Consider the following 24,840-nt stretch of genomic DNA (forward strand, 5'->3'; position numbering starts at 1 on the left):
TGTAACCGCAAGGCATTATCACCGTATTTGGCGTAAATATGTTGCGTGGTGCGAGGCCAGGAAGGCCCCTACAGAGGAATTTCAACTGGGTCGATTCCTGCATTTCCTGCAAACAGGAGTGTCTATGGGCCTAAAATTGGGGTCCATTAAGGTTCAAATTTCGGCCCTGTCGATTTTCTTCCAGAAAGAACTGGCTTCAGTTCCTGAAGTTCAGACGTTTGTCAAGGGGGTGCTGCATATACAGCCTCCTTTTGTGCCTCCAGTGGCACCTTGGGATCTCAATGTAGTTTTGGGGTTCCTAAAATCACATTGAACCACTCACCACTGTGGACTTAAAATATCTCACATGGAAAGTGGTAATGCTGTTGGCCCTGGCTTCGGCCAGGCGTGTGTCAGAATTGGCGGCTTTATCCTATAAAAGCCCTTACCTGATTTTTCATACGGACAGGGCAGAATTGAGGACTCGTCCTCAATTTCTCCCTAAGGTGGTTTCAGCGTTTCACCTGAACCAGCCTATTGTGGTACCTGCGGCTACTAGGGACTTGGAGGACTCCAAGTTGCTGGACGTAGTCAGGGCCCTGAAAACATATGTTTCCAGGACGGCTGGAGTCAGAAAATCTGACTCGCTGTTTATCCTGTATGCACCCAACAAGCTGGGTGCTCCTGCTTCTAAGCAGACGATTGCTCGTTGGATTTGTAGTACAATTCAGCTTGCACATTCTGTGGCAGGCCTGCCACAGCCAAAATCTGTAAAAGCCCATTCCACAAGGAAGGTGGGCTCATCTTGGGCGGCTGCCCGAGGGGTCTCGGCTTTACAACTTTGCCGAGCAGCTACTTGGTCAGGGGCAAACACGTTTGCTAAATTCTACAAATTTGATACCCTGGCTGAGGAGGACCTGGAGTTCTCTCATTCGGTGCTGCAGAGTCATCCGCGCACTCCCGCCCGTTTGGGAGCTTTGGTATAATCCCCATGGTCCTTACGGAGTTCCCAGCATCCACTAGGACGTCGGAGAAAATAAGAATTTACTTACCGATAATTCTATTTCTCGTAGTCCGTAGTGGATGCTGGGCGCCCATCCCAAGTGCGGATTGTCTGCAATACTTGTACATAGTTATTGTTAACTAAATCGGGTTATTGTTGTTGTGAGCCATCTTTCCAGAGGCTCCTCTGTTATCATGCTGTTAACTGGGTTCAGATCACAGGTTGTACGGTGTGGCTGGTATGAGTCTTACCCGGGATTCATGAATCCTTCCTTATTGTGTACGCTCGTCCGGGCACAGTATCCTAACTGAGGCTTGGAGGAGGGTCATAGGGGGAGGAGCCAGTGCACACCAGGTAGTCCTAAAGCTTTACTTTTGTGCCCAGTCTCCTGCGGAGCCGCTATTCCCATGGTCCTTACGGAGTTCCCCCAGCATCCACTACGGACTACGAGAAATAGAATTATCGGTAAGTAAATTCTTATTTTTTTATTTAGATTGTGCCACCTCCAGTCTGCCTATTTCACACCCCAGCTGTCTGAAGTGTTCCAGTGGATGAAAGAGAAATCTGTATCAAATACCACAAGATTTGTAGGGCTGACTTGGGGGATGGGTGTGTGTGTGTGTGTGTGTGTGTGTGTGTGTGTGTGTGTGTGTGTGTGTGTGTGTGTGTGTGTGTGTGTGTGTATAGATAAATGAACGCAATGTGTGTGACTGTGCTACACAAAGATTTATTTAGCTCTTTGCATAGCCCAGTCACTTTCTACTTTTTAAGAATATTAATTTAATGTTTTGTTTGCTTTCATACATCCAGTCATGGGACCTGTGGAAGCCGCTCCTGAGTACAAAGTGATCGTTGATGCAAACAATTTGACTGTGGAAATAGAGAATGAGTTGAGTAAGTTAGACGCATAATGTAGACCTGAAATTCTTACAGAACAATATATATTTTTCCAGTCTGCAAACCAAAACCATGTGATATTAAGCTTCTGCCCCTGCAACGCTAGTACCGACAGTTCATGTGACAGCAGCAATCATTAGTGCAAGAGGGTGATATGCAACATGTTGTATGTACCACAGATTTTTCCCCAACCACACTTTTCCTATTAATATATATCCAAATATACACTTGGAGGAGGATAATATATCTGCTTTACAATATTGCTGGCAGCAGTGACCCCATAATGTCTACACTGATGGCATTAAACACGTCTGTCTACTAAATTGATGACATCAGATCAGGCTAGTGTTCAAAACATCTGTGTACGTTATGGATTAGATAGTTTAAGGTATTCTAATTTCTCTCACGTCCTAGGGGATACTGGGATGGTAAGAGTTACCATAGGGTCCATTGGAGCCTGGCACTTTAAAAATTCATTAGTGCGCTGGCTCCTCCCCTCTATGCCCCTCATGCAGACTCCGTTTAGAAAAATGTGCCCAAGGAGCTGGGTGCATTCTCTGGCGCTCCAGAGAGGTTTTCTTCAAAAGTTTATTTATTTTAGTTTATTATTTTCAGGCAGCACTGGCTGGCACCGGTCTGCTTGCATCGTGGGACTTAGGAGAGATAGGGGGGGAAGGACCGGACCAACCTCTTGAAGGGTTAATGGTCTGTATCCCCGCTGACCGGACATAGCTCCTGAGGTGTTTCGCATTACCCCCAGGGTGTGCGCGCACTCCAACAGCATGCCGCCACCCCTAACAGAGCTGAAGATGCTGGAGTGGTGAGTACAGACACCGGGGTCCTGGTTAGCGGGACCCCAGTTGCAATGGCGGCATAAGGACGTGGCGTGCACTTGGTGCTGCGGTGCCCGCTGCATGTACCCATATAGTAACATAGTATTTGAGGTTGAATAGAGGCAAATTGCCCATCGTGTTCAACCTGTTTTAAGTTGTGATGATTCTACATACTTGCTGAATAATGTTTTATGACTAGTTAGCTACTATAACTCATGTTACCCCCGGATTAACCACGTTGATACTTTAAGTATTATAACCTTGGATAGCTTTTTCATTCAGAAATGTATCCAATCCTTTTTTAAATCCAATTACAGAGTCCGCCATTACCACTTTCCCTGGCAGGGAATTCCACATCCTAATGGCCCTAACAGTGAAGAACCCTTTCCTCCGTTGCGTTCGGAACTTTCTCTCCTCCAGCCGCAGCGAGTGCCCACGTGTCCTAAACTGTGTTCTTTTAATTAATTCCTCTGATAACTCTTTGTGATGTCCCTATACATATTTGAAGATATTAATAATATCTCCTCTTAGGTGCCTCTTTTCTAGTGTAAACATATTCAGCCTAGTAAGTCTTTCCTTATAGTCCAGTCCTTCTAGGACTTTAATCAATTTAGTAGCTCGCCTTTGAACACTTTTGAGTTCACTGATGTCTTTTTTTTATACAATGGTGCCCAAAACTGAGCACAATATTCCAGGTGCGGACGTACCAATGCCTTATACAGCGGCATGATTACATCCGAGTCCCTTGTCTCAATTCCCCTTTTTATGCACGCTAGCACCTTACTTGCCTTCTTTACTGCGTTTTGACATTGTGTACGGTTATTAGGCCTATTATCAATGAATACCCCCAAATCTTTTTCCAACTCTGTTTCCCCTAGGCGTTCCCCATTTAATATGTAGGATGCAAGTTTGTTTTTAGTCCCAAAATGCATAACCTTGCATTTGTCTGTATTGAACCTCATTTTCCATTTAGACGCCCAGAGTTCAAGTTTAGATGGATCATTCTGCAAGGACTCCACATCCAATTCTGAATTAATTACCTTACACAGTTTAGTATCATCTGCAAAGATTGACACTGTGCTTTCCAGGCCTATTTCCAGGTCATTGATAAATATGTTGAACAGTAGTGGTCCGAGTACGGACCCTTGTGGTATTCCACTGACTACTGGGGACCAGGTTGAAGACTTCCCGTTGACCACTACTCGCTGTACCCTACTATCCAACCAGCTGCTTATCCATGTGCAAATAGTTTTTCCTAGGCCAATCTCTTTTAATTTGATCATCAGTCTCGTGTGACGAACTGTATCGAAGGCTTTTGCAAAATCTAGGAAGACCACATCCACTGCTTTTTCTTGATCAAGATTATTGCTCACTTCCTCGTAGAAGCTAATTAAGTTAGTCTGACATGACCTGTCCCTCACAAACCCATGCTGGTTCTTGCTAATAATCCTAGCGGACTTTAGATACCTCCTGTATGATGCCCCTTAGAATTCCTTCCAATTTTTTCCCCACTATAGATGTTAAACTAACTGGTCTGTATTTTCTCTGAAGATTTTTGGATCCCTTTTTAAATAATGGCACTACCTCAGCTATACGCCAATCCTTCGGTACCATGCCTGATCTAATTGAACTAGTCTCTCCTGGACTACTTCTTCGCTTAAGCAAGTATCTAACCATGAATCATTACTGTCACAATTGTTATGCTCTACTCCCACCATCAGTTCTTCACTGGTGAATACTGATGAAAAGAATTTGTTCAGTATTTCCGCTTTTATTTCGTCATCATTTATCAATTCTCCTAATTCATCTTTTAATGGACCTATATTCTCCTTTTTTAACCTTTTACTGTTTTATGTATTTAAAAAACTTTTTAGGATTGGTTTTACTCTCTATAGCACTTTTGCTTTTCATTTTCCATTTTAGCTGCTCTTATTGCTTTTTTGCATTTCTTATTACACTCCTTGTAATACTTGAAAGACTCCTCCTTTCCATTAGATTTAAATGCTTTGAAAGCCCGCTTGTGTTTTTTATCCATTTCTGCCTTAACCTACTTGTTAAGCCACATCGGTTTGAGTTTAATACTCCTGCGTTTACTGCCCATGGGAATAAAGTTATGAATATTGCTATCCAGCAACCCTTTTAAAACATCCCACATTTCCGAAGTGTTCTTGTTATTAAACAGAACCTCCCAATCTGTCGTTGAGTGCACATCTAGGCATACTGAAATTAGCCTTCCTAAAGTTAAAAGTTTTGGTGGAACCCCTGTAGCTATGTTTCCTGAAACTGATGTCGAATGTGATCACTGTTACCCAAAGTCTCCCCAACTTTAGTGTTTGATATAATGTCCACATTATTAGTAATTACTAGATCCAGGGTAGTTTTACCCCTAGTTGGGTCCTCGACTAATTGAGGCAAGTCATGAAGTTAGGATTCGGCTAACTTCATGAGTGAGGCTATTAAGGAGATTGGCATTCTCAACTCATGCTCTGCTGCTATGGCTCTGTGACTGCGACAGTGGACACCAACTCCAAAAAGGGCGTTGAAAACCTTCCTTTCACGGGGGAGGCTTTGTTTGGTGAGGAACTGAACAAGTGGATTTCACAAGCTACTGCCGGTAAGTCCACCTATCTGCCGTCAGCGGCTCCTCCGGCCAGACATGCCTATCTCGGCCCCTCTCTCCAGTCCTTTGGTGTGGCCAGATTTAGGGGCAGAGCCAGAGGTGAATCCAACACTGCTCGGGGAAACTGAGGTGAAGAACGTAGACCAGCGGCCGCTAGTTCCCTGGAACAGAGTTCAGGCTCTCCCTCTACCAAGCCCTCTGTGTGACGGTTGACCACGGGCTCAAGGGGAAGTTCAGGTGGGTGCTCGCTTCAAATGTTTCAGCCATGTTTGGGTGGACTCCTGCCGGGATCCTTGGGTGAGAGACCTGGTCTCCCAAGGTTACCGAGTGGAGTTTCAACATCTCCCTCCTCACAGATTCTTCAGGTCTGGCTTACCAGCTTCACCTGTGTCCAAGGTTACCTTGCTAGAGGCCATTCAACGGCTGCAACAAATGAAGGTCATTGTTCCAATTTCCCCTCTGCTCAGAAAAAAGGGCTTTTTATTCCAGCCTGTTCATGGTACCGAAACCAAACGGTTCGGCCTGGCCAATTTTGAACCTCAAATCTCTGAACCCATACCTTCAGGTATTCAATTTCAAGATGGAATCCCTCCAAAGCGGTGATTTCAGGCCTGGAAGAGGGGGAATTCCTGGTATCCCTGGGTATCAAGGATGCGTACCTTCACATCCCAATATGGCCGCCTCATCAGGCTTACCTCAGGTTTGCACTGAATCAAGATCACTTCCAGTTCCGGGCCCTACCCTTTGGCCTATCCACGGCTCCACGGGTGTTCACAAAGATGATGGCGGCGATGATGTTGCAACTCTGCGTAAGTGGTGTGAACATCGTTCCATACTTGGATGATCTCCTCATAAAGGATGTGTCTGAAGCTCGGTTGTTAGAAAGCATCACCCTGGCTACATGTTTTCTGATGAATCACGGGTGGATTCTCAATCTGCAGAAATCACACCTGGTACCATCACAGAGACTGCAGTTCTTGGGGATAATCCTGGACACGGTGTCTCAGAAGGTGTTCCTTCCTATTGTTAAGTTCGTTTAACTTTCAGGAAGAAAAAGCAATACCTTAAATACACAAATGTTCAGGCCGCTGCAACCGCTAAGCGTGTGTGTAAACCCCTATGAAATGCGTACACGTTGCATAAGCACGCCATCACGCTGTAAGCACAAAGTAGCTACACGTACGGCGGAATACTCTTTATAACCCCTAACAGGAAAGGAATGCGCCACCAATTGTATATGTAATGTTGTGGTCCAACGCAGCAACAAATGTTTACTTAAAAGGTGGTACAACAGAAATACAATAACGCAAGAGAAGAAGCTACAACCAATGATGCATACGTTTGATCGCCTGCGCCACCCGGATCCGGTCCTCAGTCAATCTGGAAAGATGACCTTCAGAGCATGTGTCTGACCGGCCAGGTGGCTTATACAATAGTCCAAAGCATGAAACAAAGGAAACTGCAATCTCTTCACCCATAGGTCAAAGGGCTGGTCATTTACAGTACAGGAGGGGTCATAGGTCGGTTTGAGTAGGTGGGCGATGCCTGGTCCAGGTGCACTTGCAGATGTTCTCCACTGGGTTCCCGCCGAATATCAAGGGTACAGTAAATACAGTGTAATATTAATATTGTACTCCTGCACATAGATATGCGTAGGAGCGTGCTACTTTCTGCAAACTGCAATCGGAATATTGCCCTTGAAATACTGTACAGCTGGATATCAAACACCACCTCCTAACCTAATTCTGTCCCCTCATGTCCTGTAAAGTTGAATCCCTCTGTTATATCTCTGAAGCAAATGTAACTTGCTGGTGTGGTGCGTGTAGGCTATGTGTAAATTATGCACTATGTGGATTAAATATCAGATATGTCTTTGTGGCTTTTCCATGCGATTGCATATGCTACCGTATTTACTCATACCACGCGCTAATACGCAGGACTTCGTGAGCCAATATACGCAACGTGCGGGCATGTGCACGCACGGCAGAACAAACACGCGCACGAAGGCCACTCTGTGTGGTGTTTGCACGTGATGTGTGTGGGTATAATATTTTTGACTTCGACACTATGGACAAGGCCTTGACAATTCAAACGATGGTGTGCTCCGTTCTGAATCCTCGAAAGTCTCTGTGTATCTCTGCATCTGGCTGTTGGGCAAGATGGTAGCCTCATACAAGGCTATCCAGTATGGAAGATTCCATGCCTGTCCTATCCAGCTGGATCTACTGTACAAATGATCCGGCTCACACCTGCACATGCACCAGTGGATATCCCTGTCACCAAAAGCAAGGATTTCCCTGTTATGGCGGTTACAGATCCCCCACCTGGTAGAGGGTCGACACTTCGGAACTCAGGCTTGGATTCTATTGACAACAAATGCGAGCCCCCGTGGTTGGGGTGCTGTCACCTAAGGGTCTCAGTTTCAGGGAAGGTGGTCCTCTCAAGAGGCGTCTCTTCCGATAAACATTATTTACAGGCTGCTTCTCTCCTCCAACATCAGGCCATACAGGTCCAGTCAGACAATACCATGGTGGTGGCATACATAAATAAACAAGGAGGACCAAAAAGCAGGGCCGCAATGCAAGAGGTACCCAGGATACTCCTCTGGGTAGAACGCAACACCAGGGCCATGTCACCCATCTTCATTCCAGAAGTGGACAAGTGGGAAGCAGATTTCCACTGTTGGTACAGTGGTGGGGCTGCTGCTGATCGACATGATGGTTTTTTAAATCAACAAGAAGCTGCGTCGATACTGCTCCAGGGCAAGGGATTCACAGGCTACAGCGGTAGAAGCTTTGACGGCGCCATGGATTTACCAGTTCATCTATCTGTGCCCTCCGATTCCTCTCATTGCCAGGGTTCTCAAGAGACTAAAAAGGGAAAATGTCCAGGCAATCCTGATTTACCCCGGAATTGGCCTCGCCGGGCCTGGTATGCGGGTCTCCTGGCCATGTCCCTCGAAGAGGCCTGGCCTCTGCCGCTTCAAAAGGACCTTTTTCTGCAAGGTCCGTTCGTCTATCCAGTCTTACCGCGGCTACATTTGACGGCTTGGTGGTTGAAAGGGAGGTCTTAGCCCGAAAAAGCCTTCCCGCCAAGTTTATCTCGACTATGGTTTAGGCTAGGATGGTGGTCACATCTCTGCATTACCACCGCATCTGGAAGAAGTATGTCTCCTGGTGTGAGAGTCGACAGTACTCCACTGCAGATTTCCGTCTGGACAGGTTTTTGCTCTTCCTGCAAGCAAGTGTGGATATGGGCTATCGTTTGGAATCCATCAAGGTTCAGATCTCGACCTTGTCTATTTTATTCCAAAAACAGTTGGCTGTCATCTAGGAAATCCGGACATTCCTAAAAGGTGTACTTCATATTCAACCACCCTTTGTTCCTCCCACGGCACCGTGGGATCTCACCTTGGTCCTGACCTTTTTGCAATCAGTGGTTTGAATCTTTGCACCGGGTGGACTTGAAATATTTGACTTGGAAGACTGTCATGTTGTTGGCCTTGGCCTCAGGAATTAGGGGCCTTATCCTGTAAGAGCCCTTACCTGGTGTTTCAGGAGGATAGAGTGGAGCTCAGGACTTGTCCACAGTTTCTGCCTAAGGTTGTGTCTGCATTTCACATCAACCAGCCGATTGTGGTTCCTGTGTTGTCTGACACGTCGGTTGCCTCAAAATCCTTGGATGTTGTTCGGGCACTGAAGGTGTCGGTCAAGAGAACTGCTCGTCACCGGAAATCGGATTCCATGTTTGTTCTCTGACTCTACAAAGATTGGATGTCTTGCTTCAAAGCAGTCCATTGCTCGTTGGATCCGGATGACTATTCAACAGGCTTACTCTTCGGCAGCCTTGCCGCAGCCGAGCTCTGTCCAGGCCCACTCCACGAGGTTGGTGTGTTCTTCCTGGGCGGCTGCTCGTGGTGTCTCTGCTTTGCAGTTATGCCGAGCTGCTGCTTGGTCTGGTTCGAATACTTTTTTTGTAAAGTTTTACAGGTTCGATACCTTGGCTGCTGAGGACCTTCAGTTTGGTTGCTCGGTTTTGCAGGGGTCTCGGCACTCTCCCACCCGTTCTGGGAGCTTTGGGACATCTCCATGGTAACTTTACCATCCCAGTATCCCCTAGGACGTGAGAGGAAATAGAAATGTAATACCTACCGCTAATTCCTTTTCTCCTAGTCCATAAGGGATACTGGGCGCCTGCCTCTGTGCTTGAATTTTCCTGCAAGAGTTGTTCTTGTGTGTTTACTGTTTGGGTCTGCTGTTGCTGTCCCTAGTTTCAAGTTGTGGATTGCGGTGCTATCCGCTTATGATGTATCTCACCACTATTTTTCTTATCTGTTTTCCTCCTCTCAAAGTATGTCCGTCTCCTCGGGCACAGTTTTCCTAGACTGAGTCTGCAGGAGGGTCATAGTGGGATGAGCCAGCACACTGAAGAATTTTTAAAGTACCAGGCTCCAATGGACCCCATCTATACCCCGTGGTAACTCTTACGATCCCAGTATCCCCTACGGACAAGGAGAAAAGGAATTAGCGGTTGGTATTAAATTCCTATTTCTTCCTGCAGATATCATACATAAATTTATCAGAGATAAATATTCTAAAAGATTTCCTGAACTGGAGTCCTTGGTCCCAAATGCCCTGGACTACATAAGAACAGTGAAGGTAGGTGTCTGTGTTTGTGTAATGTATACAGTGAAGGGAACAGATGCACCAAGTCTGTGTAGGGGTCACAGTTTTAAGACACTGCATGGAAGGTTTTTAGATCTTTGTATCGTTAGAGTCCCTTGCACTGTGTACTCTAAAGGCCCCCATACACTAGAACGATATCAACACATTGGGCCAACGTATTGCAAGTGGACCACACTGAGGCACGCCCCGGGGGTCGAAAACAGGGTTTTCAGATCTTGCCTGCAGCAGTAAAGAGCTGTCCCTGTCTCTTGCGATGGTGTGTTTTAATGTTATATCGCATGTGAGTGAAGGTTCCCTGGACTCACGATATTGTGAGTCCAGGAGCAGCTGGCTGGGAGTTGAAGGGGTATTGCATGTGACGGAGCGCATGCGATACCTCGTCGTAGTATGTGGGGGCCTTTATACATCAAATCAACAAATGGTTTTATTAATGTAGTGAAAGCGAAGCATTGTGAGCTAGAATATGTGCTAGTTTGCTTCAGTGCTCCGTTGCTTTCAGTGTTGACCATTGATGTATAGTGGCATTTTTAGTCCTGTTTCACACTGCTGCAGTTAAACTGAGAAAACATGGCATGCAGCGTCTTTGGAGCTTGATTGCTCCTGTCTGAGAAGGAAGGAGTAATCTATTTCTTTATTTTCTCCCTGCACCACAAGCCTTTATCATGAACAATTGAACACTAGCACTTTTGTTACAGCTGAAGTGCTAATATTTAGAGTGCTCTTATGACCACGCTCTTAAGGCCCATACACACTGGGTGATTTTGAGCTGAAAGGTCACTTTTGGTGTTTTGAGCTGCTTTCAGCTCAAAGCCGCCCAGTGTGTATGAGCAAGCGATGAGCGCAGATGTGCGCTCCTGCTTCATCGCTGGCGGCCGCCGTTCATCTACTGGTATTACCAGTAGATGAACGGCGGGGTGAGCAGCTTTCCATAGCGTCCTGCTATGGAAAGCTGCTCACCCCAGCTGACATCCCTGGGCAGGGGGGAAAAGCGATCCGTGTGTATGCACTTGCGCTTTTCAGCCCAGCAATGTCAGCCATCATTGCTGTGCATACACGCTGGGCAAAAACGCCCAGTGTGTATGGACCTTTACTCAGCTTTTCAACCACCTATACAGATTAGTTGGTGGGGAATGGAATCTGGCCCATTAAATAACGTTTGTGGGGTATATTAAGTAAAGCATCTCAAACAGATAGGTGGTGGTGTTGCCCATAGCAACCAATTACATTCTATAATTTTATAGGATGCAATACAGAAATGATGGCTAGAATCTTACTGTGTGATCTGGGCAAGACCATGGTTTGTCTGTGTTAGAAGCTTTGTCTGTGATTCTGTAACATGCTTTGCTGTAAAATAGACCTTGTGAATATTCAGAAATTAGCTGTGCTAGAACTAGTGCATGTGTTGGGAGGCTGTAAGAATAAAGATTAAAGGTATAGATTAATTTCTCTGACGTCCTAGTGGATGCTGGGTACTCCGTAAGGACCATGGGGAATAGACGGGCTCCACAGGAGACTGGGCACTCTAAAGAAAGATTTAGGTCTACCTGGTGTGCACTGGCTCCTCCCCCTATGACCCTCCTCCAAGCCTCAGTTAGATTTCTGTGCCCGGCTGAGCTGGATGCACACTAGGGGCTCTCCTGAGCTCCTAGGAAGAAAGTATATGTTAGGTTTTTTATTTTCAGTGAAACCTGCTGGCAACAGGCTCACTGCACCGAGGGACTAAGGGGAGAAGAAGCGAACCTACCTAAGTGGTGGTAGCTTGGGCTTCTTAGGCTACTGGACACCATTAGCTCCAGAGGGATCGAACACAGGACCCGACCTCGTCGTCCGTTCCCGGAGCCGCGCCGCCGTCCCCCTTAAAGAGCCAGAAGCAAGAAGGTGGTCCGGAATATCGGCGGCTGAAGACTTCTGTCTTCTCCAAGGTAGCGCACAGCACTGCAGCTGTGCGCCATTACTCCTCATGCACACCACACACTGCGGTCACTGATGGGTGCAGGGCGCTGGGGGGGGGCGCCATGAGCAGCAATATTAACACCTTGGCTGGCGAACTGACACCATATATAGCCCCAGGGGCTATATAGGTGTTTATTAACCCCTGCCAGAACTCTTACAATAGCGGGAGAAAGCCCGCCGAAAAAGGGGCGGAGCCATCTCCCTCAGCACACTGGCGCCATTTTCCCTCACAGCTCTGCTGGAGGGATCGCTCCCTGGCTCTCCCCTGCAGTCCTGCACTACAGAAAAGGGTTAAAAAGAGAGGGGGGGCACAAATTAGGCGCAGTATATATATATATATATATTATGCAGCTATAAGGGAAAACACTCTCTCAGGTGATATCCCTGTGATATATAGCGCTCTGGTGTGTGCTGGCATACTCTCCCTCTGTCTCCCCAAAGGGCTTTGTGGGGTCCTGTCCTCTTTCAGAGCATTCCCTGTGTGTATGCTGTGTGTCGGTACTGCTGTGTCGACATGTATGATGAGGATAATGATGTGGAGGCGGAGCAAATGCCTGTGAATGGGATGTCACCCCCTGCGGGGTCGACACCGGTTTGGATGGACTTATGGAAGGAATTACGTGACAGTGTCAACTCCTTACATAAAAGGTTTGACGACATAGGACAGCCGGCTGCTCAGCTTGTGCCTGTCCAAGCGTCTCACATGTCATCAGGGGCTCTAAAACGCCCGCTACCTCAGATGGCAGACACAGATGTTGACACGGATACCGACTCCAGTGTCAACGACGATGAGACTAGTGTACCTTCCAATAGGGCCACCCGTTACATGATTGAGGCAATGAAAAATGTATTACACATTTCTGATAATACCCCAGATACCACAAAAAAGGGTATTATGTTGGTGACAGAAAACTACCAGTAGTTTTCCTGCATCTGAGGAATTGATATGAGGTGTGTGAGGAAGCGTGGACTTCCCCCGATAAGAAATTGATTATTTCTAAGCAGCGTACCCTTTTCCGCCAGAGGATAGGTCACGTTGGGAAATAACCCCTAGGGTAGATAAAGCGGTTACACGCTTATTAAAAAAAAAAAAAAAAGGTGGCACTACCGTCACGGATACGGCCGCCCTGAAGGACCTGCTGATAGAAAGCAGAAAACTACCCTTAAAGCTATATACACACACACGGGCATTATATTGAGACCTGCTATTGCCTCGGCATGGATGTGCAGTGCGGCAGCTGCGTGGTCAGATTCCCTGTCGGATAATATTTATACTATAGATAGGGACAATATTTTGCTGAAAATAGAGCATATAAAAGACGCGGTCTTATACATGCGTGATGCACAGAGGGATATTTGCCGACTGGCATCACTAATAAGCGCTATGTAAAACCATTGCCGCCAGACGGGGGTTATGGACTCTGCAATGGTCGGGCGATGCCGATTCAAAACGGCACATGGAAGTTTGCCCTAGAAGGGGGTGGAACTGGTTGGGGATGGTCTTTCAGACCTCGTTTCCACAGCTACGGCTGGGAAATCAAAACTTTTGCCACAAGCTACCCCTCAGCAAAAGTAAGCACTGTATTATCAGGTACAGTCCCTTCGGCCCCAGAAAAGTAGAGGGCTAGAGGCTCATCTTTTCTGCCAAGAGGAAAAGGTAGAGGGAAAAAGCTGCAGCACACAGCTAGTTCCCGGGAGCAGAAGTCCTCCCCTGCGTCCGGTAAGTCCACAGCATGACGCTGGGGCTGCTCAGGCGGACCCGGGTACGGTGGGGGCCCGTCTCAGAAATTTCAGCGCACAGTGGGCTCTCTCACAGGTGGATCCCTGGGTTCTTCAAACAGTATCTCAGAGGTACAGGCTGGAATTCGAGACGTCTCCCCCCCCCCCCGCCGTTTCAACTAAAATCTGCCTTACCGGCAACTCCCTCTGCCAGGGAGGCAGGGTTGGTGGCTATCCAAAAAACTGTATTCACAGCAAGTGATTATCAAGGTACCCCTCCTTCAACAGGAAAAGGGTTACTTTTCCACAATGTTAGTGGTACCGAAACCGGACGGTTCGGTGAGACCCATCTTAAATTTAAAATCCTTGAACACATATAACAAAAGATTCAAGTTCAAGATGGAATCGCTCAGGGCGATTATTGCGATCCTGGACGAGGGGGATTACAGGGTCTCTCTGGACATCAAGGATACTTACCTGCATGTCCCCATTTACCCTCCTCACCAGGAGTACCTCAAGATTGTGGTACCGGACTGTCACTATCAGTTCCAGACGCTGCCGTTTGTATTATCCACGGCACCGAGGGTCTTTACCATGGGTAATGACCGAAATGATGATACTCCTTCGCAAGAAGGGAGTTTTAATTATCCCGTACTTGGACGATCTCCTGATACAGGCGAGGTCCAAGGAACAGTAGGTAAGGGGGTAGCACTTTCTCCGGAAGTGCTGCAACAGCAGGACTGGATTCTCAATTCCAAAGTCACAGCTGGTCCCGACGACACGTCTTCTGTTCCTGGGAATGATTCTGGAAACAGACCAGAAAAAAGTGTTTCTTCCAATGGAAAAAGCCGAGGAGTTGTCATCTCTAGTCAGAGACATCCTAAAACCGGGACAGGTGTCGGTACATCAATGCACACGAGTCCTGGGAAAAATGGTAGCTTCGTACGAGGCGATTCCATTCGGAAGGTTCCACGCAAGGACTTTCCAGTGGGACCTGTTGGACAAATGGTCCGGGTCCCATCTCCAGATGCAACAGCGAATAACCCTGTCGGCAAGGACCAGGGTGTCGCTGCTGTGGTGGCTGCAGAGGGCTCATCTACTAGAGGGCCGCAGATTCGGAATACAGGACCGGGTCCTGGTGACCACGGATGCCAGCCTTCGGGGCTGGGGTGCAGTCACACAGGGAGGAAATTTCCAAGGACTGTGGTCAAATCTGGAGATTTCGCTTCACATAAATATTCTGGAGCTAAGGGCCATTTACAATGCCCTAAGCCAAGCAAGACCCCTGCTTCAGAACCGGCCGGTACTGATCCAATCAGACAACATCACGGCGGTCGCCCATGTAAACAGACAGGGCGGCACAAGAAGCAGGAGGGCAATGGCAGAAGTCACAAGGATTCTCAGATGGGCAGAGAATCATGTGTTAGCACTGACAGCAGTGTTCATTCCGGGAGTGGACAACTGGGAAGCAGACTTCCTCAGCAGGCACGACCTCCACCCGGGAGAATGGGGACTTCATCCAGAAGTCTTCCAGATGCTGGTAAACCGTTGGGAAAAACCACAGGTGGACATGATGGCGTCCCGCCTCAACAAAAAGCTAAAAAGATATTGCGCCAGGTCAAGGGACCCTCAGGCGATCGCTGTGGACGCTCTAGTGACACCGTGGGTGTACCAGTCGGTTTGTGTTTCCTCCTCTACCTCTCATACCCAAAGTACTGAGAATAATAAGAAAGCGAGGAGTGAGAACTATTCTCGTGGCTCCGGATTGGCCAAGAAGGGCTTGGTACCCGGAGCTTCAAGAGATGCTTGCAGAGGACCCTTGGCCTCTGCCGCTCAGACAAGACCTGCTGCAGCAGGGACCCTGTCTGTTCCAAGACTTACCGCGGCTGCGTTTGACGGCATGGCGGTTGAACGCCGGATCCTAAAGGAAAAAGGCATTCCGGAGGAAGTCATCCCTACCCTGATCAAGGCCAGGAAGGATGTCACTGCAAAACATTATCACCGCATTTGGCGAAAATATGTTGCTTGGTGTGAGGCCAAGAAGGCCCCAACGGAGGAATTTCAACTGGGTCGATTCCTGCATTTCCTGCAAGCAGGTGTGACGTTGGGCCTCAAATTGGGGTCCATTAAGGTCCAGATCTCGGCCCTGTCGATTTTCTTCCAGAAAGAACTGGCTTCACTGCCTGAAGTTCAGACTTTTGTCAAGGGAGTTCTGCATATTCAGCCTCCTTTTGTGCCCCCAGTGGCACCTTGGGATCTCAATGTGGTTTTGGGAGTTTCTGAAATCACATTGGTTTGAGCCACTTTAGACTGTGGATTTAAAATATCTCACGTGGAAAGTGGTTATGTTGTTGGCTCTGGCTTCGGCCAGACGTGTGTCAGAATTGGCGGCTTTGTCCTGTAAAAGCCCCTATCTGATTTTCCATATGGATAGGGCAGAGTTGAGGACTCGTCCTCAGTTTCTCCTGAAGGTGGTATCAGCTTTTCACTTGAACCAACCTATTGTGGTGCCTGCGGCTACTAGGGACTTGGAGGATTCCAAGTTTCTGGACGTAGTCAGGGCCCTGAAAATTTATATTTCCAGGACGGCTGGAGTCAGGAAAACTGACTCGCTGTTTATTTTATATGCACCCAACAAGCTGGGTGTACCTGCTTCTAAGCAGACTATCGCGCGCTGGATTTGTAGCACTATTCAGCTGGCGCATTCTGCGGTGGGACTACCGCAGCCTAAATCTGTAAAAGCCCATTCCACGAGGAAGGTGGGCTCATCTTGGGCGGCTGCCCGAGGGGTCTCGGCTTTACAACTTTGCCGAGCTGCTACTTGGTCAGGGGCAAACACGTTTGCAAAATTTTATAAATTTGATACCCTGGCTGAGGAGGACCTGGAGTTCTCTCATTCGGTGCTGCAGAGTCATCCGCACTCTCCCGCCCGTTTGGGAGCTTTGGTATAATCCCCATGGTCCTTACGGAGTACCCAGCATCCACTAGGACGTCAGAGAAAATAAGATTTTACTCACCGGTAAATCTATTTCTCGTAGTCCGTAGTGGATGCTGGGCGCCCATCCCAAGTGCGGATTGTCTGCAATACTTGTAAATAGTTATTGTTACAAAAATCGGGTTGTTATTGCGAGCCATCTGTTCAGAGGCTCCATTGTTATCATACTGTTAACCGGGGTTCCTATCACGAGTTATATGGTGTGATTGGTGTGGCTGGTATGAGTCTTACCCAGGATTCAAAATCCTTCCTTATTGTGTCAGCTCTTCAGGGCACAGTGTCCTAACTGAGGCTTGGAGGAGGGTCATAGGGGGAGGAGCCAGTGCACACCAGGTAGACCTAAATCTTTCTTTAGAGTGCCCAGTCTCCTGCGGAGCCCGTCTATTCCCCATGGTCCTTACGGAGTACCCAGCATCCACTACGGACTACGAGAAATAGATTTACCGGTGAGTAAAATCTTATTTTAACCTCTATGATTTTAGCGTTTTTTATTTATTTATTTTTGTACACTTTTTGTTAGTAAAATCATGTTATATATTCCACATACATGAAGTCACTGATTGTACACTGAAATGTTGGCAGTTATGTATATATTAGTGTTCACTCCACGTCTGGAGTGGAGCAGGGTGTCTGGCTGTCAATAGGGCACTATTGCACCCGGAAAGAGGGCGTAACCACTCAAAAATTTCTGCATAGAATCTGAGTGGGGTGCCACCATAAAGGCAGGGTGCATTTTTGCGTTTTAAAATCCCCGCTAAAACAGCCTTTCATGAACACTATATAATGCATGCAATCCATAATTGGGTTATCTGTTTCTAGCAGTTGGCATGCAGCTGAAATAACTCTTTACAAAATATATTTGCTTTGTAGGAGTTGGGGAACAGTTTAGATAAATGCAAGAACAACGAGAATCTTCAACAAATACTTACCAATGCGACTATAATGGTTGTCAGCGTAACTGCCTCCACTACCCAAGGGTAAGTCCATTAATAGTACAAGCCATGCTCTTATTTGCTATATTACAACGTACAGCTGGATCATAGCGCTGGTGTCTGGTTTACGTACAGGCAACAGCTGACTGATGATGAATTGCAGCATATTGAAGAAGCCTGTGATATGGCACTGGAACTGAACCAATCCAAGCACAGAATCTATGAGTACGTGGAATCTCGCATGTCTTTCATTGCTCCCAATCTCTCCATCATTGTTGGGGCTTCAACTGCAGCCAAAATAATGGGTAAGTCAAGGTCATCATTTTAGGAGCTTGTTCACTGAAATATCTACTGATTATCAATTTGTTTATGGGACCATATTTGTTGTGATTCTTAGTTAATGCAATCCAAGCAATTTAATGATTCCTGTAATTTAAGAACACACAAACGGTTGTGTAGCACATCTCACTCAGAATAATTGTACCCTAGCCCCACACAGCATGAGTAAATAGCCAACTCAGAAGCTTCTCGGGTCGTTTCAACTTTACAGCTCAGATTCCTCTAACGGCTCTTGCAAGGATTCTCACTGGGTATTGGAGGTTTGATCTCCTGAAACGCTCTATAAAAGCTTAACATTGAAAGCAGTCCCTGCATATAACCCAATAACCATTTTGATGGGGTTTTCGTTTTGTTTGTTTTTCTTTATAGAAGAGAAAACCATATGGCTGTGCTTACAAATCAATGGCACATGTAGATCAATGATTCCTTGGAGAATTTTCACACCAGTGTATTTGTGATGTAGCTTACACATTCTATTTATTGTTTGAAAAGTTAACTTGTGCTCTTATTCTTTTAATAACAGAAAGAATAAAGTTAATGCTTATTTCTCTAATGTCCTAGTGGATGCTGGGGACTCCGTAAGGACCGTGGGGAATAGACGGGCTCCGCAGGAGACAGGGCACTTTAAGAAAGAATTAGGAATACTGGTGTGCACTGGCTCCTCCCTCCTATGTCCCTCCTCCAGTTAGAATCTGTGCCCGGACGAGCTGGGTGCACTTTAGTGAGCTCTCCTGAGCTTGCTAATAAGAAAGTATTTTGTTAGGATTTTTTATTTTCAGAGAGATCTGCTGGCAACAGACTCTCTGCTACGTGGGACTGAGGGGAGAGAAGCAAACCTACTCACTGTGGATAGGTCATGCTTCTTAGGCTACTGGACACCATTAGCTCCAGAGGGATCGAACACAGGAACGCACCCTTGGTCGTCCGATCCCGGAGCCGCGCCGCCGTCCCCCTCGCAGAGCCAGAAGCCGGCGTGAGAAGCAAGAAGACTTCGAAAGCGGCGGCAGAAGACTCCAGTCTTCATATGAGGTAGCGCACAGCACTGCAGCTGTGCGCCATTGCTCCCACATTAAACCCTCACACTCCGGTCACTGTAGGGTGCAGGGCGCAGGGGGGAGCGCCCTGGGCAGCAATTAAGTACCTCTTGGCATAAAAGAGCATATATACAGTTGGGCACTGTATATATGCATGAGCCCCCGCCGTTATTTTACACAAAATCGCGGGACAGAAGCCCGCCGCTGAGGGAGCGGGGCTTCTTCCTCGGCACTCACCAGCGCCATTTTCTCTCCACAGCTCCGCTGAGAGGAAGCTCCCCAGGCTCTCCCCTGCAGAATCATGGTAGAAAGAGGGTAAAAAGAAAGGGGGGGGGGGCACATAAATTTAGCGCAAAATCAGTGTATACAGCAGCTACTGGGTAAACACTAAGTTACTGTGTAATTCCTGGGTCATATAGCGCTGTGGTGTGTGCTGGCATACTCTCTCTCTGTCTCTCCAAAGGGCCTTGTGGGGGTTCTGTCCTCAAATAGAGCATCACCTGTGTGTGTGGTGTGTCGGTACGCTTGTGTCGACATGTTTGACGAAGAAGGCTATGTGGAAGCAGAGCAGGTGCAGATGAATGTGGTGTCTCTGCCGACGGCGCCGACACCTGATTGGATGGATATTTAGAAGGTGTTAAATGATAATGTAAACTCCTTGCATAAAAGGTTGGATAAAGCTGAAGCCTTGGGACAGTCAGGGTCTCAACCCATGCCTGATCCTACAGCGCAGAGGCCGTCAGGGTCTCAGAAGCGGCCACTATCCCAAATTGTTGACACAGATATCGACACGGATTCTGACTCCAGTGTCGATGATGCAAAGTTGCAGCCTAAAATGGCAAAAGCCATACGCTACATGATTATAGCAATGAAGGATGTATTGCCCATCTCAGAGGAAAACCCTGTCCCTGACAAGAGGGTTTATATGTTTGGGGAAAAAAGGCAAGAGGTGACTTTTCCCCCTTCACATGAGTTAAATGAGTTATGTGAAAAAGCTTGGGATTCTCCTGATAGGAAAATGCAGATTCCCAAACGGTTACTTATGGCGTATCTTTTCCCGCCAACGGACAGGTTACGCTGGGAGTCATCCCCTAGGGTAGACAAAGCTTTGACACGCTTATCTAAGAAGGTAGCCCTGCCGTCACAGGATACGGCCACCCTAAAAGATCCTGCGGATAGAAAGCAGGAAGGTATCCTGAAGTCCGTTTATACACATTCAGGTACCCTACTAAGGCCGGCAATTGCGTCGGCCTGGATGTGTAGTGCTGTAGCAGCATGGACAGATACTCTATCTGAGGAACTTGATACCTTGGACAAGGATACTATATTACTGACCCTGGGGCATATAAAAGACGCTGTCCTATATATGAGGGATGCCCAGAGAGACATTTGCCTACTGGGCTCTAGAATAAATGCAATGTCAATTTCTGCCAGAAGGGTCCTGTGGACTCTGCAATGGACAGGTGATGCCGACTCAAAAAAGCACATGGAGGTGTTACCTTTATAGGGTGAGGAATTGTTTGGGGATGGTCTCTCGGACCTAGTTTCCACGGATACGGCGGGGAAGTCAAATTTTTTGCCATATATTCCCTCACAACCTAAGAAAGCACCGTATTACCAAATGCAGTCCTTTCGAGCACAAAGAGGCAAGAAGGTCCGAGGTGCGTCTTTTCTTGCCAGAGGCAGGGGTAGAGGAAAGAGGCTACACAATACAGCTAGTTCCCAGGAACAGAAGTCCTCCCCGGCTTCCACTAAATCCACCGCATGACGCTGGGGCTCCACAGGTGGAGCCAGGAGCGGTGGGGGCGCGTCTCTGAAATTTCAGCCACCAGTGGGTTCGCTCACGGGTGGATCCCTGGGCTATACAGATTGTGTCTCAGGGATACAAGCTGGAATTCGAAGTAATGCCCCCTCACCGTTGCCTCAAATCGGCCCTGCCAGCATCCCCCATAGAAAGGGAAGTAGTGTTAGCGGCAATTCAAAAATTATATCTCCAGCAGGTGGTGGTAAAGGTTCCCCTCCCTCAACAGGGAAGGGGTTACTATTCCACAATGTTTGTGGTACCGAAACCGGACTGTTCGGTCAGACCCATATTGAATTTAAAATCCCTGAACATTTACCTGAAAAGGTTCAAGTTCAAGATGGAATCGCTCAGGGCGGTCATTGCAAGCCTGGAAGAGGGGGATTTTATGGTGTCTCTGGACATAAAGGATGCTTACCTGCATGTCCCCATTTATCCACCTCATCAGGAGTACCTCAGATTTGTGGTACAGGACTGTCATTACCAATTCCAGACGTTGCCGTTTGGTCTGTCCACGGCACCGAGAATATTTACCAAGGTAATGGCAGAAATGATGGTGCTTCTGCGAAAGCAAGGAGTTACAATTATCCCATACTTGGACGATCTCCTCATAAAGGCGAGGTCCAGAGAGCAGTTGCTGATCAGTGTAGCACACTCTTGGGAGGTGTTGCAACAGCACGGCTGGATTCTGAATATTCCAAAGTCGCAGCTGATTCCTACGACGCGTCTGCCCTTCCTGGGCATGATTCTGGACACAGACCAGAAGAAGGTGTTTCTCCCAGCGGAGAAGGCCCAGGAGCTCGTGACTCTGGTCAGAGACCTCTTAAAACCAAAACAGGTGTCGGTGCATCAATGCACGCGAGTCCTGGGAAAGATGGTGGCGTCATACGAAGCCATTCCCTTCGGCAGGTTCCATGCGAGGACTTTTCAGTGGGATCTGTTGGACAAGTGGTCCGGATCTCATCTACAGATGCATCGGCTGATCACCCTATCCCCCAGGGCCAGGGTGTCTCTTCTGTGGTGGCTGCAGAGTGCTCACCTTCTCGAGGGCCGCAGGTTCGGCATACAGGACTGGGTCCTGGTGACCACGGATGCAAGCCTCCGAGGGTGGGGGGCAGTCACTCAGGGAAGAAATTTCCAGGGGCTGTGGTCAAGTCAGGAGACTTGTCTGCACATCAATATCCTGGAACTAAGGGCCATATACAACGCCCTGAGTCAAGCGGAGCCTCTGCTTCGCAACCAACCGGTGCTGATTCAGTCAGACAACATCACCGCAGTGGCTCATGTAAACCGCCAGGGCGGCACAAGAAGCAGGGTGGCGATGGCAGAAGCCACCAGAATTCTAAGCTGGGCGGAGAATCACGTGCAAGCACTGTCAGCAGTGTTCATTCCGGGAGTGGACAACTGGGAAGCAGACTTCCTCAGCAGGCACGACCTCCACCCGGGAGAGTGGGGACTTCATCAAGAAGTCTTCACACAGATTACAAATTGATGGGAACTGCCACAGGTGGACATGATGGCATCCCGCCTCAACAAAAAGCTACAAAGGTATTGCGCCGGGTCAAGAGACCCTCAGGCGATAGCTGTGGACGCACTAGTGACACCGAGGGTGTTCCAGTCGGTTTGTGTTTCCTCCTCTTCCTCTCATTCCCAAGGTGCTGAGAATCGTAAGAAAAAGAGGAGTGAGAACAATACTCATTGTTCCGGATTGGCCAAGAAGGACTTGGTATCCGGAACTGCAAGAAATGCTTACAGAGTACCCATGGCCTCTGCCTCTCAGACAGGATCTGTTGCAACAGGGGCCCTGTCTGTTCCAAGACTTACCGCGGCTGCGTTTGACGGCATGGCGGTTGAACGCCGGATCCTAGCAGAGAAAGGCATTCCGGATGAGGTTATTACTACGCTGATAAAGGCTAGGAAGGACGTGACCGCAAAACATTATCACCGTATATGGCGAAAATATGTTGCTTGGTGTGAGGCCAGGAAGGCCCCTACAGAGGAATTCCAGCTGGGCCGTTTCCTTCACTTCCTACAGTCGGGAGTGACTTTGGGCTTAAAATTAGGGTCCATTAAGGTCCAGATTTCGGCCCTATCCATTTTCTTTCAAAAGGAACTAGCTTCTCTTCCTGAAGTTCAGACGTTTGTAAAGGGAGTGCTGCATATTCAGCCCCCTTTTGTGCCACCAGTGGCACCTTGGGATCTTAACGTGGTGTTGAGTTTCCTGAAATCTCACTGGTTTGAGCCACTTACGACCGTGGAGTTAAAATATCTCACGTGGAAGGTGGTCATACTATTGGCCTTAGTTTCGGCTAGGCGTGTGTCAGAATTGGCGGCTTTGTCATGTAAAAGCCCCTATCTGGTTTTCCATATGGACAGGGCAGAATTACAGACTCGTCCGCAATTTCTGCCGAAGGTGGTGTCATCTTTTCATTTGAACCAACCTATTGTGGTGCCTGCGGCTACTCGTGACTTGGAGGATTCCATGTTACTAGATGTAGTCAGGGCTTTGAAGATTTATGTAGCCAGAACGGCTGGAGTCAGGAAAACTGACTCGCTGTTTATCCTGTATGCATCCAACAAGCTGGGTGCTCCTGCTTCAAAGCAGATTATTGCTCGCTGGATCTGTAACACGATTCAGCAGGCTCATTCTGCGGCTGGATTGCCGCCTCCAAAATCAGTAAAAGCCCATTCCACACGGAAGGTGGGCTCTTCTTGGGCGGCTGCCCGAGGGGTCTTGGCATTACAGCTTTGCCGAGCAGCAACTTGGTCGGGTTCAAACACTTTTTTGCAAAGTTCTACAAGTTTGATACCCTGGCTCAGGAGGACCTTGTGTTTGCTCATTCGGTGCTGCAGAGTCATCCGCACTCTCCCGCCCGTTTGGGAGCTTTGGTATATCCCCCATGGTCCTTACAGAGTCCCCAGCATCCACTAGGACGTTAGAGAAAATAAGATTTTACTTACCGGTAAATCTATTTCTCGTAGTCCGTAGTGGATGCTGGGCGCCCGTCCCAAGTGCGGACGTCTTCTGCAATGCTTGTATATAGTTATTGCTTACATAAGGGTTATGTTATGGTTGCATCAGGTTGGTCTGATGCTCTGTTGTTGTTCATACTGTTAACTGGGTAAGTTTATCACGAGTTATACGGTGTGATTGGTGTGGCTGGTATGAGTCTTACCCTGGATTCCAAAATCCTTTCCTTGTACGGTCAGCTCTTCCGGGCACAGTTTCTCTAACTGAGGTCTGGAGGAGGGACATAGAGGGAAGAGCCAGTGCACACCAGTATTCCTAATTCTTTCTTAAAGTGCCCATGTCTCCTGCGGAGCCCGTCTATTCCCCATGGTCCTTACGGAGTCCCCAGCATCCACTATGGACTACGAGAAATAGATTTACCGGTAAGTAAAATCTTATTTTCTCTTACGTCCTAGAGGATGCTGGGGACTCCGTAAGGACCATGGGGTATAGATGGGCTCCGCAGGAGGTATGGGCACTCTAAAGACTTTAGAATGGGTTTGCACTGGCTCCTCCCTCTATGCCCCTCCTCCAGACCTCAGTTAGATCCTGTGCCCAGAGGATACTGGGTGCACTGCAGGGGAGCTCTACTGAGTTTCTCTGAAAAATACTTTTTGTTAGGTTTTTTATTTTCAGGGAGCACTGCTGGCAACAGGCTCCCTGCATCGTGGGACTGAGGGGAGAGAAGCAGACCTACTTAAATGATAGACTCTGCTTCTTAGGCTACTGGACACCATTAGCTCCAGAGGGTCTGAACGCAGGTCTCACCGTCGCCGTTCGTCCCGGAGCCGCGCCGCCTTCCTCCTCACAGAGCCGGAAGATAGAAGCCGGGTGAGTATTAAGAAGAAAGAAGACTTCAAAGGCGGCAGAAGACTTCAGATCTTCACTGAGGTAACACGCAGCGGTAACGCTGCGCGCCATTGCTCCCACACATACACACACAGGGGGCACTGTAAGGGCGCCCTGGGCTGCAATATTAACCTCAAGGGACACTGGCAGATGAATTATATACTGCGGAGGCGGTATATTAAAAAAATAAC

General features: G+C 47.9%; 1 protein-coding gene across 3 annotated transcripts in view; it reads left to right on the forward strand.

Moving 5' to 3' along the window:
• The window catches only part of PRPF31 (pre-mRNA processing factor 31), a 111,871-nt gene that overhangs the window by 35,755 nt on the left and 51,276 nt on the right, over positions 1 to 24,840 (forward strand). For all 3 annotated transcript variants that reach the window (XM_063942847.1, XM_063942846.1, XM_063942848.1), the window contains exons 4-7: positions 1,793 to 1,876; positions 9,893 to 9,990; positions 17,555 to 17,661; positions 17,752 to 17,921. In XM_063942847.1, the coding sequence (XP_063798917.1) occupies positions 1,793 to 1,876; positions 9,893 to 9,990; positions 17,555 to 17,661; positions 17,752 to 17,921 (459 nt within the window). The remainder of the gene's footprint in view (positions 1 to 1,792; positions 1,877 to 9,892; positions 9,991 to 17,554; positions 17,662 to 17,751; positions 17,922 to 24,840) is intronic.

This window comes from Pseudophryne corroboree, chromosome 10 (assembly GCF_028390025.1).
Source record: "Pseudophryne corroboree isolate aPseCor3 chromosome 10, aPseCor3.hap2, whole genome shotgun sequence".
In the NCBI taxonomy this organism is placed as follows: domain Eukaryota; kingdom Metazoa; phylum Chordata; class Amphibia; order Anura; family Myobatrachidae; genus Pseudophryne; species Pseudophryne corroboree.